The sequence below is a fragment of the Trachurus japonicus genome, chromosome 16 (genome assembly GCF_045865225.1).
Source record: "Trachurus japonicus isolate A0001 chromosome 16, Traja_1.0".
NCBI lineage: Eukaryota > Metazoa > Chordata > Actinopteri > Carangiformes > Carangidae > Trachurus > Trachurus japonicus.
The window spans coordinates 462459-475800 of record NC_140922.1 but is presented as its reverse complement, the minus strand read 5'-3'; the positions used below and the strand labels follow the sequence as shown (position 1 = coordinate 475800).

The 13342-nt window shown below is 45.8% G+C and overlaps 1 protein-coding gene across 1 annotated transcript; it reads left to right on the top strand.

Moving 5' to 3' along the window:
• The first annotated feature begins 10254 nt into the window (after nucleotides 1-10254).
• fzd1 (frizzled class receptor 1) lies at nucleotides 10255-12977 on the top strand. Its single transcript, XM_085803390.1, has one exon. It carries the CDS (start codon nucleotides 10671-10673, stop codon nucleotides 12327-12329), a length of 1659 nt encoding a protein of 552 aa, XP_085659516.1. The 5' UTR covers nucleotides 10255-10670; the 3' UTR covers nucleotides 12330-12977.
• The last annotated feature ends 365 nt before the right edge of the window (nucleotides 12978-13342 follow it).

Sequence of the window (13342 nt, the reverse complement as noted above, 5' to 3'; positions counted from 1 at the left end):
CATAGGATTTTCTTCCACAGGTTCTGAAGCTGTATCAGGTAGGTCTCCAGGTAAGTTATGAGCTTCCACTTCAGGTAAATCTTGATTTTTCTTTTCAGGTAAGCTTTGAGTTTCCGTTCTAGGTAAGTTTTGAGTTTCCGTCTCAGGTAAGTTTCCCGTTTCATATTCAGTTTCAGATGAGTTTCCTATTTCAGTTTCAGGTGAGTTTCCTGTTTCAGTTTCAGGTGAGTTTCCCGTTTCAGTTTCAGTTTCAGGTGAGTTTCCTGTTTCAGTTTCAGGTGAGTTTCCTGTTTCAGTTTCAGGTGAGTTTTCTGTTTCAGTTTCAGGTGAGTTTTCTGTTTCCTTTTCAGGTGAGTTTTCTACTTCCTTTCCAGGTGAGTTTTCTGTTTCCTTTTCAGGTGAGTTTTCTACTTCCTTTCCAGGTGAGTTTTCTGTTTCCTTTTCAGGTGAGTTTTCTACTTCCTTTCCAGGTGAGTTTTCTGTTTCCTTTTCAGGTGAGTTTTCTACTTCCTCCTCAGCCATACTGACGTGATAAGGGTGAGGATTTGCAGGGTCTTGACCATGGTTACTTGGGACAGGTGCAAGACTGTGTCTTGGCATATCATACACCGTAACAAATCTCCTGTCTTGAACATTTGGTAAGGTAGCAGTTGCATACCAGCCGTCATACGTGTCAGTATCTGTATCAAAGGGCTCTTCATCTTGTTGAATGGCACTTTGCTGCCTTGTTCGAGGTTTCTTTGGACTGCTCTTTGGGTTTTGTTCCTCTCTCTCAGTTTCAGGAAGAAATCCACAAGGAAGTAGAAGGTCTCTATGTAGCGTCCGTGGTGGTCCTTCCTCCTTTTCCGGCTTCACAGAGTAGACAGGTAAGTCGCCCATCTGCTTGGTAACCACATAGACTGTGGACTCCCAACGATCCGCCAGCTTATGTTTGTTGCGGAGACGAAGGTTACGAACGAGGACTCGATCCCCAACAGCCAATGTAGACTCTCTGACAACTCTATCAAATCGCCTCTTGTTTTTTTCTGCGACCTTGCGAGAGTTTTCAATGGCGACCTGATAACTTTCTTCCAGGTGAGATCTCAGGTTCCTTACGTACTGAGAGTGTGAACTGGGCTCTTTTCCTTTGACTGGCAACCCAAAGGCTAAGTCCAAGGGCAGCCTCGGTTGTCTGCCAAACATTAACTCATATGGCGAGAACCCGGTGACGTCATTCCTCGTGCAATTGTAAGCATGAGTGAGGGGTTTGACATGGTCTCGCCATTGAGTCTTCTCTCTGTCTCGAAGGGTGCCTAACATGCTGAGGAGTGTTCTGTTGTACCGCTCAACAGGGTTTCCCCTGGGGTGGTAAGGACTTGTTCTCACTTTACGGATACCAGCCAATGCACATAGCTCCCTGATGGTGTGAGACTCGAAGTCTCTACCCTGATCGCTGTGCAAGCGTTCAGGGAACCCATAATGGACCAAAAAGTGTTCCCATAAGGTCTTGGCAACGGTACTAGCTTTCTGGTCTTTGGTGGGGATGGCTACGGCATATTTAGTGAAGTGGTCCGTAATGACAAGGATGTCCTTCGTGTTGTGGCTGTCCGGTTCCAATGAAAGAAAGTCCATACAGACCAACTCCATTGGTCTAGTGGTTTGGATATTAACAAGCGGAGCAGCCTTGTCCGGTTGGGTCTTTCTTCGAACACATCTCTCACATGTTTTCACCTTCTTCTCCACTTCGGCGGCCATCTTTGGCCAGAAGAACCGTGATCTGGTAAGTTCAAGAGTGCGCTCAATCCCTAAATGCCCCATTTCATCATGGAGATTCCTGAGAGCAGCAGGTCTTAGGGAATTTGGGAGTACTAGCTGGAAGACAGTTTGTCCCTCACACTCCCGTGTCCGGTACAAAATGCCTGACTTCAACTGGAGCCTTTTCCATTCTCTTAGGATCGACCGTTCTTCAGGAGAATCTGCTGTGTGATCTGCAGGTAAGTTGTTGGACTCCCTCAGCTTGATAACTCTGTCAAGAACGGGATCTTCTCTTTGAAGTTTCCTGAGGTCAGATTCACTATACTTAGGCACTGTTGAGGCCCCATCTTGTGACTCCCCTTCAAAGACAGAAGGGATTGCATCCGCTTGAATGGCAAGAGATTCAACGTAGCCATAGAAAGGTGAGAGCTCTTGAACCTTCCTCACAGTATGTCTTTGACAGGTAGCTGCAACAACCTCTGGGGTCACCAGTTCAAACTTGCCTGTGGATGTTAATAGCTGGGAAGTGAATCTGTCAATCCTCTGGCTCTCTTCCTGCGATGCAGCATCATTCTCCGGTGCACCATGGTGTCTCCTTGACAACCCATCCGCATCCGCGTTCTGCTTACCAGCTCGGTACCGGATGTTGAACGAGAACGTCGAGAGTGCGGCTAACCAACGGTAGCTCGCAGCGTCAAGCTTGGCTGTGGTAAGTAGGTATGTCAAGGGGTTGTTATCTGTGATGACCGTAAAGGAGTTCCCATATAGATAGTCATGAAACTTTTCAGTGATGGCCCATTTAAGGGCCAAGAATTCAAGTTTGTGTGCTGGGTATCTTGCTTCACTGCAGGAGAGTCCTCTACTGGCGTAAGCAATCACACGCAGGCTCCCTTCCTGCTCTTGATATAAAGCGGCTCCCAATCCTGTTGTGCTGGCATCTGTATGGAGCACATACGGGAGCTTAGCATCCGCATAACCAAGGACTGGGGACGATGTTAGCTTGTGTATGATTGCCTCGAAGGCTTGTTGACACTCGATACCCCAGCGTTCACCAAACGGCTCCTTTGGGCTGAGGTATTTTCCATCACTTACACTAACCTTTACTCCTTTGCGCCGTGGTGGATATCCGGCTGTAAGGTTAGTTAAGGGCTTGACGATCCTTGAATAATCCTTGACAAATCTCCGGTAGTAACCGGAAAAGCCCAAGAAGGATTGGAGCTCCTTTAAGTTCTGTGGTCTCGGCCAGGTTTTCAAGGCTTGCACCTTTTCAGGGTCAGTCTTCACTCCATCGCTGGAAACAATGTGCCCCAAATAACGGACCGAAGTCTGAAAGAACTTACATTTATCTGGCGAAAGTTTCAAGCCATATTCCTCGAGACGGCTGAGCACGTGGATGAGCCTGGTCTCGTGTTCTTCAAGAGTGTCCGAAAACACAATGAGATCATCGAGAAAAACAAGGACCTCCTTTAGATGGATATCACTCATGCACCTCTCCATGAGCCGTTGGAATGTGCTCGGTGCATTGGTGATCCCCTGGGGCATCCGATTGAATTCCCAGAATCCAAAAGGGCACACAAAGGCAGTTTTATGCTTGTCACTTTCATTCATCTCGATTTGATAGTACCCAGACTTCAGGTCCATCACGGAAAACCACCTGGATCCAGCGAGAGCGGAGAACGACTCTTCCAGGTTTGGCAATGCATAAGAGTCTTTGATTGTTTGCAGGTTTAACTTTCTATAGTCCACACATAGGCGGACATCGCCATTCTTTTTTCTCACCACCACGATCGGTGATGAAAATGGGGACTCTGATTCTCGGATTACGCCAGCGTCAAGAAGGGTTTGAAGGTGCTTTTTGACTGCTTCATAATCTCGAGGATGAATCGGACGGGGTCTCTGTTTGATTGGAGACTCATCCTTAAGCTTGATGTGGTGCTGGATTTTGGTTGCATGACCAAAGTCAAGATCATGTTGGGCAAAAACATGAGAAAAGCTACTGAGCTTTGTTGTAATTCTCTTTTTCCACTCCTCAGGAAGAGAAAGCCCGAAATCAAAGCTTTTCCCAGGAAGCTTTGCCTCCGCTTGGTGGGTAGAGCACTCAACAACATGCTTCTGCTCCTCTTCATCAACTACATGGTGATTCTTGATGACAGAATCTGCAAGAGTCAGGTCTGCGATAATGCAGTTGGTAGGTAGAATGATGTCACGTTCAGTTTCATTTCTAAGGAGGACAGGCAGCTTGTTGGAGCCATGCTCTGGCAAGGAAATGAGACAAGAGTCCACAAACACACCGCCTGGCAAAGTGGATCTGGATGGTTGCTCTAACAGGCCGTATTTCTCTGTGGTGACTGAGCTGACACACATACAGCCTTCAAGAAGCACTTTCTGTTTTGCTGGGAGAACTTCCTGTTCTCTCCCTCTGAGCTTGACAAAACCAAGCTTCCCACTTGTTTCTTGTTTTTTTCTCAATTGCAGTGTACGAAGGACGTGACTGTAGCCATGGCAAGGTGAGTTATGGGAAAGGGAAGACTCATGACAATACTGATCAAAGAGAGGGTCTAAAGTGTTGGTGCCGATTAACAATGGGACACCACTATTTGACCTGAGATCAGGAACAATTAAAGCCAAGGTTGTAATTTCAGGCTCGGACTCAAGAAGGGCTCTCGGGAACTTGAGGTCAACCTCCACATATCCCAGGTAAGGAACCAGTTGGCCGTTTGCTCCTTCTACTTCAAGGATATCACTGATGGGTCTGATAGGATGATCAGACAGATGGGTCTGATAAAAGGACTTGGCCACAGTGGTGACCTGTGACCCGGTATCGAGCAAATAACTGCAGTCGACCCCACCTACATTTATGCTGGCCGTACATTTGCTACCTACAAGATGTTTCGGCAATTTTCTTTCTGGTGCGACTCTGTGGGAGTAAAGCGCAGGATTTTGCTCACCTGTAGATGGGGGACATGGTGGTTGCTTGGCTTCCATTTTCCCCTCAATGGAAGCCCGTTCTAGTTTAACCGGTGTGTGGTGGGTGAGCCATTCTGGGCTTCCCAAGCACGCTGCTTCTCTCGGAGCTCTGCTTTCTTGGCCTGCACAAGGGTGGGGTTGGGCATGTTGTTGCAGGTGGATGCAATATGTCCATCCTCACCACATTTAAAGCAATACCATGGCTTTGGTTTCACCATGGCTGTCATTTGCTGAAGCTGTCCATCCGGCTGGGTGTTTTTTGTCTTTTGCTTCTGTTTTGTACTTACTGTGGCTTTCTTTTTTCCAGGATTCTCCGGACTGCATGCACTGAGCTTTGCGACCTGAACCTGAAGCTCAGCGATCTGCTTTTGGATGTCTTTGGTCATGGCTACAAAAGCTGGTTCTGCTTCCTGCGGTGCGCTAATATCCTCTGTGTAGGATATGTGTGCAGCCTGCACATTTGACATGGCTTTTGGCTTGGTAAAACCAAGGTGCTGTTTCATTCTGCTAGCTTTGTTAGCCTGTTTGTCTTCCTCTGTTCGCAGTAAAAGAAGGAGCTCTGCGAATGATGGTGGCTTGCTCTTGAGCTGCTCAAGCTGAAGACTGGTGATGAGAAGACTATTCCAGCACCCACGACAGAATTGCTTGAGAAGTTGTTTATCAGCATCAGGAGCAGAGATTCCTCCTTTCGCAACCACATAGTTTAATGATGTATGAAGTCGCTGCAGGTAATCTGACGCTTTCTCCCCAGCATTTTGATTGTTGTTCAAGAATCGTGCGAAAAGCTCATCCCCATCTTCGACAGTGGCGTAAGCAGAATCAAGTAAGGTCAAGTACTCTTTTGGTGAAGCTTGAGGCCCTAATGACTTGATTATGTTTGCTGCTGGAGGGGAAAGACTTTCAACAATTTTCCTTACCACTTGGGAGTCAGGGACTGATGGATCATTCAAGCAGAACTCCACACTGTTGCGCCACGTGTCATAGTCGACCTCAAAGGTTGGCTGAGGAAGTCGTCCGGAAAACTGTTTCAGTTTACAAGGAGAATGAAGGTGAGATGAAATTTCACTGCTCTTGACTATGTGTTCAACCACAACACGTTGCACTTCTGGCGTGCTGAGTTGATCTGAAGGTAAGTGGAAAGGACTGGTTCTTTCTCGTACTGGAGAGAGAAGATCTCTTACCTCAGTGCCAGTCTGGGGTCTGGAGAAGGTCTGACTCACCTCAGTGGGGACACTGGCGAAGCTAGGAGCAGTAGCTTGGACATCTCTTGGTGTAAGGGACGGCTCAGTTTCCACAGGAGTCTCAGTGGTTTCAACTGGGGTCTCAGGGCTGGTGGACTCACTGATCCTTTCCAGCTCCTTGCGGAGGATATCTCCAAAATCCATGCCACTCATCTTAGCCAAGTCTTTCAGTCCAGAAAGGTAAGCTTCTGTTGCACTGGTGCCCACATCACTAGTGTAAACGCTGGCAAGACTCTGCACATGGTGACTAACCTCTGGTTTGGCAACACATGGTCTTCGGTAAGGTAAGCGAGTGGTTTCAAGGTCTTTGACAGCACTGCCATACTGGAACTCAACAATTACCTGAGTTACAGGATCTGTGGTAGGGACTTTGATCATTCTAGAGATAGACCCATACTGCTGAAGAAATTCAAAGACCTCATTGTCAAACTCAGTATTGGTTAATCCACTCACTATAACAGAATTTGGGATCTTTACACCCTCTTTCTCAATGATATCCATCTTTCAAACAAGGTAAACAATTGTCAATGCAATGGAAAATGAGATAAATCAATAAAACCAAAAATACCTCAAAAAATTTTTTTTTCAATTACTCAAAAGGTGTCCCTTTAATCTGATTATGATAGAAATATATTAATTAATTGTCTCCCTCCTGGCTGGCTCGCCAAGTTTTACTGTGTAACCCACCTGAAGGGTAAGTGACACGGACCAGAATTTCCTAGACTCGAGAGGGAGAAATGTTAGAGTAATGAACTGGACACCAATTAAGCAAAAGGGAACATGCAGAGGTAAGTTTAGCAATATTTGAATGTATTGAAAGTATTAACACACATGTAATAAACAATGTTACAATTTCGGCCGGCCTTTTATATTATTTTCAATGTCTCTGAATCGGGTGCACCCTTAAAATAAAATAAAATAAAGTGTCTCTTTTCCGAGAGTAGAAAAATAGTGCTCCTTTAATGTTTGAGTCTTTCTCAGTTTGTTTTTCCAAAAAAAAGAATAAAAATAAAAAATAAAAAATTTGTATCGTTCTCCTTTAACTATGTGAATCCTTCACAGTCCTACCCGACCGATAGGACGGTGGTTGACGAAGAGATGTCCTCTTTGATCCAAGTGGTCACACGGGTTGGCTCGCCACTCTCCCTCGTCAGGAAGAGAATCTCACTCCAAGATCCAAGGTGTCCAAAAAACTCAGCCGGGCAAAGAAAGGAATAAACAAAGGTGGGGTTCCCAGGGTCGCTTCTCGTGGTTACCGGACGCTCAGGTGCCAGCTCCAACAGCTCCTCTTGCTCGATATCCAGTGTTTTCTTCCGAACTTTTATCACTCCAAACACCTGTGGCTCTGCTCTCCTCATGCCATCATGCGCTCTGTGTGTGTCTCGGTGTGTCACACGAACATGCGCCGAGGAGGCGGGCACGAGCTGACTTCCTCCAATCGCAATTCAGCTGCTCCACTCTGAGCGAATGAAACCACTTGCTTCCTCACAGAACCACTACTGACCTCTGACCTCTGGGATAACCCAAATAAATAAAATACAGAACGAAATAAAGACTGTGATTCAGGATTAAATAAAAATAATACTCTATGAAATAAAAATATTTCTAAATGTTTTTAACCATTTTTTTCTCCACAGGTTACTTATGAGACAACAGGTAGGTTATTCTCTCTCTTTTTTCTTTAACAGATTACACAGACATATTTCTTTCTTTTCTTTTTTTTTTTTTTAACAGGTTACACTCTCACAGATTTCTCTTTTTTTTTTTTTGAACAGGTTACACTCTCACAGATTTCTCTTTTTTTGAACAGGTTACACACATATCCCATTTTCCTCCTCCTTCTCTTCTCAAACACATCTTCCTGTACAGTAACTCTCCCTCCTAAATTGTCCTCCATTGTTGTGCGCACCAAGGGCCAAACCTGACTCCTATGGTGTTCAAGCTCTGATTTCAGAGTGATCTGATTGGTTACATGTGTCTTCACATGTGCAGTCTGAGTGCAGGTGATTGACAATGGAGTGTGGTGTTTCAGTGGGAGCGTTTAGCAAGTTAACACACCCAGTCTTTCAGTTTTGAATGATGTGTCTAATGTGGAGAAATGTGTTCCTAGGTTAACTGTTTTGCCAAAAGTGAATGTGCTCACAGTTGTGCAGATCTTGGATGAGGTTTTGCCATTTGCCCTAAACTATAAACTGTTTTCTTGTCTGTCACAACATCTATTGCACGTCTGTCCGTCCTGGGTGAGGGATCCCTCCTCTGTTGCTCACCCTGAGGTTTCTCTGATTTTTCCCTGTTACAGTAAAAAGGTTTTCTATGGAGTTTTTCCTCAGTGGATGTGAGGGTCTAAGGGCAGAGGATGTTGTTGTGATGCCATGTAAAGACGTTTGAGACAAAAGTGTTTGTAAAAACGGGCTATACAAATAAAATTCCCTTGCCTTGCTTTGTCTTTGTGTGTGAAGTTTTTTTTTTTTTTTAAGCAATTTTGAAAAATATATTTTATGTAATGCTGTCAGTGTGACATTGTTTGCTTCATGACTGAGACTTGTTGCCAGTGTTGTGGATGATTGAGACATGTATAAAGTGTTTTGTTGGTGAAAAGAGTTTTGGGGAAGACATGAACTGTTACCTGAGATGCATGTTGGTAATAGATAGTCTTTATTGTCCCATAGGGAAACATTTTCTACAGTCTGTCATCACATAAACACTCACCCTTGCAGACATGCTTGACATGCAAAAAAAAAAAAAAAAAAAGTAAACAGATTATGTCAATCTAGTGGCATTTTGAAATGAAGATAAATCTCCAAAAATGCATTAAGATGTTAAGGATATGAAGAAAAAAAACATTGTATGTAAGAGCAGCAGGAACATCCACTGTTTAAAAGAAGCTGAACTACTGTATTTTAATAAGTCTTAATTATTCATCAGCTCCAGATGTTGCCAATAATTTCTTGTTCTTTCTTGAAGCCAAAACTAATTATGATCATCATTAATCTGTTAATATTAAAATTGCTTTATATATTTTTATTTTATTATATCTGTGTGATATTCTTAATATCTTGTTATCAAATGCAGAGGTTTTTTTTCAGAAATTAATAATTAATTGTTATTATTATAATTAATGAATCATTTGATAAACACAAGAAAGCATCTGTTGTTAGCCTGACAGCGCAAAACTAGCACCTTAGTAGGACTGAGAGAAAAAGCTGCCAGCATTTAAAAGTGATGACAGATGATTGTACTGTATTCAGCACTCTACTTTATTGAAATATATATTTCTATCTGAACTTATTGGAGGTTTATATCAACTTCATTGCAACTATTACAAAATAAATGATAAGAGTGTGTCATTTATAAAAGTAAATGGGAAATAAACAATGAATTTAAAGTATTGAGGATTTGTGCCAGTAGCAGAAGTGAACTGAAATGAACCTCTGCAATTCAGACTAGCATTAGGAAAAATAGAGACCCTCCCTAACCCCCATCTGTTAGGTTCTACAGAGAGACAGGCCAGAGAGGGGAGGGTGGAGAAGCTAGTTAAGCTAGTTAAAGTGAATACGATGAAAACAGGAAGTTGTTGCTGCAGTTATAGTATTCCAAACTGTGTTTAAAGGCTAATACTGTAGCCTGTGTGTGCTACATTGGTGCAAATAAAAGAGCAGCTTCTCAGTGTAAATCCTTCTTCTTATTTTTTTCAGTTTGGAAAATTTTACATTACAGATACAACCTGCTTTAAAAAAAAAAGAAAAAAGAAAAAAGAAATGTCCAGGGTCATATCACTAGTGACACTGTGTTCAGTTCAAAAACAGAAGATAAAATAGTATATGACCTATAATGTGAAAGGTTGGTTTTTGTTTTATTTCGGCAAACCTGGTTTTATTTTATTTCATTTTTTAAAATCCATTTGTGGCCTACAAAGTTCTGGATTCCATTTGTACAATACACACATAGGTGTGTATTTGAAATGGAATCCAGATTTTTGCAACTTCTATAAATTGCAAAATTCTGGATTTACTCTAGGCTATGCTATAGGCCATACGTCTGAGATCAATCATCTCTTACACCTGACCAAGAAGGCAGCTTAAAATATCAGCTCTATAGCCTATAAAAAAATAAGTAGGATAGGCTACAATTTCTTTAGAGTACGTCTATAAAAGAGACTATCACTTTCATACATTTAAGAAAACGCCACGTGTAATACAGTATAAATGACATGCTTTCAAATGTTGATTTTGAAAAAAGAAAAAAGAATATATTATGAACTTTTATTTAGAAAGTCCTAACCGGAAGCTGCGGTGAGTCGCAGCGCGCTTGACGTGGCTGTGGATGAGAGTGAGGGAGCGCAGAACAGGTTTGAACGGCAGATTGACGCTGTGTCGGCCAGACGGAGGAACTCCTTTCCTGGAGGAATATGGTTTGTTTTTGTGGTTTTCCGCCGGAGAATCGCAGTTTGTGATTAAAAGCCGTGGATTTTTTTTTCTTTCTTTCTTCCTTTTTTTTTTTTTTTTTGGTCACGCTGTCAGATGAGCTGGGCTCGGTGAGCAGCGGGAGGACGGGACCGGTGAGATTCCTGTGGAAGAAGCTGCTTTTTTTTACCTTGTAAAGACGCCAACAAAGAGCGTTCAGGGAAGTGTTGCTGCTGCTGCTGCTGCTGCTGCTGCTGCTGCTGCCGAGGCGAAGCAAGTTAGTTGAGCAACAAACAGAAAGTGCGGCGGCGGATCTGTGGTCACCATGGTTGACGGAGGGCCGATCCGCTCCGTGTTGACTGCGCTCGCTTTTCTTCTGCTCGTTAACGGGGGGATTTTCCGAGTGCGCGGCCAGTACGGCGGAGAGCGGGGGATGTCTATACCGGAGCACGGCTTCTGCCAGCCCATCTCCATCCCGCTGTGCACGGACATCGCCTACAACGAGACCATCATGCCGAACCTGCTGGGTCACACCAACCAGGAGGACGCGGGGCTGGAGGTGCACCAGTTCTACCCGCTGGTCAAAGTCCAGTGCTCCCCGGATTTAAAGTTCTTCCTCTGCTCCATGTACGCGCCCGTGTGCACGGTGCTGGAGCAGGCGCTGCCCCCGTGCCGCTCTCTGTGCGAGCGCGCGCGGCAGGGCTGCGAGGCGCTCATGAACAAGTTCGGCTTCCAGTGGCCCGACACGCTGGCCTGCGAGTCGTTCCCGGTGCACGGCGCGGGGGAGCTGTGCGTGGGCCAGAACATGTCGGACCGCAGCGAGCCCGAGAGCCCCGGGCCGTACCCCACCGAGCGCGCCCCCCCGGACCCGGTCACCGGTCAGTTCAGGTGCCCGGCCTCGCTCCGGGTGCCCCCCTACCTGAACTACCGCTTCCTCGGCCAGGAGAACTGCGGCGCTCCGTGCGAGCCCAAGAGATCCCACGGGATGATGTACTTCAGCGAGGAGGAGCTGAAATTCGCCCGGATCTGGATCGGGATCTGGTCGGTGCTGTGCTGCGCCTCCACCCTGTTCACCGTGCTCACCTACCTGGTGGACATGAAGCGCTTCAGCTACCCGGAGCGGCCCATCGTCTTCCTGTCCGGCTGCTACACCATGGTGTCCGTCGCCTACATCGCCGGCTTCCTATTGGAGGACAAGGTGGTGTGCAACGACCGGTTCGAGAACGACATCAGGACCGTGGTGCAGGGCACCAAGAAGGAGGGCTGCACCATCCTCTTCATGATGCTCTACTTCTTCAGCATGGCCAGCTCCATCTGGTGGGTCATCCTGGCGCTCACCTGGTTCCTGGCCGCGGGGATGAAGTGGGGTCACGAGGCCATCGAGGCCAACTCTCAGTACTTCCACCTGGCTGCGTGGGCCGTGCCGGCCATCAAGACCATCACCATCCTGGCCGTGGGGCAGGTGGACGGAGACGTGCTGAGCGGGGTGTGCTTCGTGGGCATCAACAGCGTGGACGCGCTGCGCGGGTTCGTGCTGGCGCCGCTCTTCGTCTACCTGTTCATCGGGACCTCCTTCCTCCTGGCCGGCTTCGTGTCCCTGTTCCGGATCAGGACCATCATGAAGCACGACGGCACCAAGACGGAGAAGCTGGAGAAGCTGATGGTGCGCATCGGGATCTTCAGCGTGCTGTACACGGTGCCGGCCACCATCGTCATCGCCTGCTTCTTCTACGAGCAGGCCTTCAGGGAGCAGTGGGAGAGGACGTGGATCAGTCACACCTGTAAAACCTACGCGGTGCCGTGTCCCGTCCAGAACCACCCCAACATGAGCCCCGACTTCACGGTCTTCATGATAAAGTATCTCATGACGCTCATTGTGGGCATCACCTCTGGGTTCTGGATCTGGTCCGGGAAGACACTCAACTCCTGGAGGCGGTTTTACACGAGACTGGCCAACAGTAAACAGGGGGAGACCACGGTGTGACCCCCAGCTCAGACTGCTTGTGACTAACTGAATGATAAAGCTCTTTTTTTATTTTCATTTCATTTGTCTTTGACCTACAGAGGACACTGTTTTTTATGTACATACACATTTGTGAGATTTTTGTAAGTATATATTTGTATTTAAAGATTTAAAAAACAAAAATTCTTTCCTCCTTTTTTTTTTCTTAAAAAAAAAAGAACACAACTCTTTTTTCACACTTTTGGACATAATGGATACTGAAGCATCACAAAGAGCCAGCTGACCTTCAGTGAGCCTGAGGTCTCATGACCTGACTCACTGTGTGGACACCAGTGGGAGCATTTCACATGCAGTGTGTGTGTGTCTTTGATCAGTGAACTGCCTGTGAGCAGTGGGTCTATTCTAAGCAGAGTCCCGTGAAACCCAAGTGCTTCCTCGTGGCTGCCTCTTATCCTTCATTAACCAGCTGCAGCTTGTGTCTGTGCTACAGTGGAGCAACACTCACCCAGATCTGGAGGGGAAATGTCAGCAGTCTGGGACAAGAGACGGTGCACAGGTTGTGAATGTGAGTCATTGTGACAGATGGCGTGGCCTGCAGCTTTGGGCCCCGACGGTTATTACATTCCTTTCCAAATAAAGCACACGTATTCTCATGCAGGTTTAAAGGACCGTGCTGGTGTTTTTGCATGTTTGATTCCTGAGGATTGTTATTGTTTCCTAGAAACTCATTGTCCAAGTCTGATTTTCTTTATTTTGTTTCAACTGTGTTATTGTTACATCCTACTGCAGATGCAAGGGATGCATCACACTGATGCAGCATCAACACAACTATAGCTAAAATTAAAGCAGATCATTCCAGAGGAACCATGGGAAATAAAACACCTTCAATTATCAAATATTTTAGTGTTTAAATCGGCCGTAATGGAAGTGATTCTAAAACATGTAAACACACCGGTGTGATCCACGGCCACATCGGCTGCTCTGTTTGTGTGGAGTGAACGGGCCAGACTGAGGGATTACAATACAGAGTGGAG

Coding starts and splice junctions, on each gene's coding strand:
- fzd1 (XM_085803390.1), top strand. CDS start 10,671: ATGGTTGACGGAGGGCCGATCCGCTCCGTGTTGACTGCGCTCGCTTTT.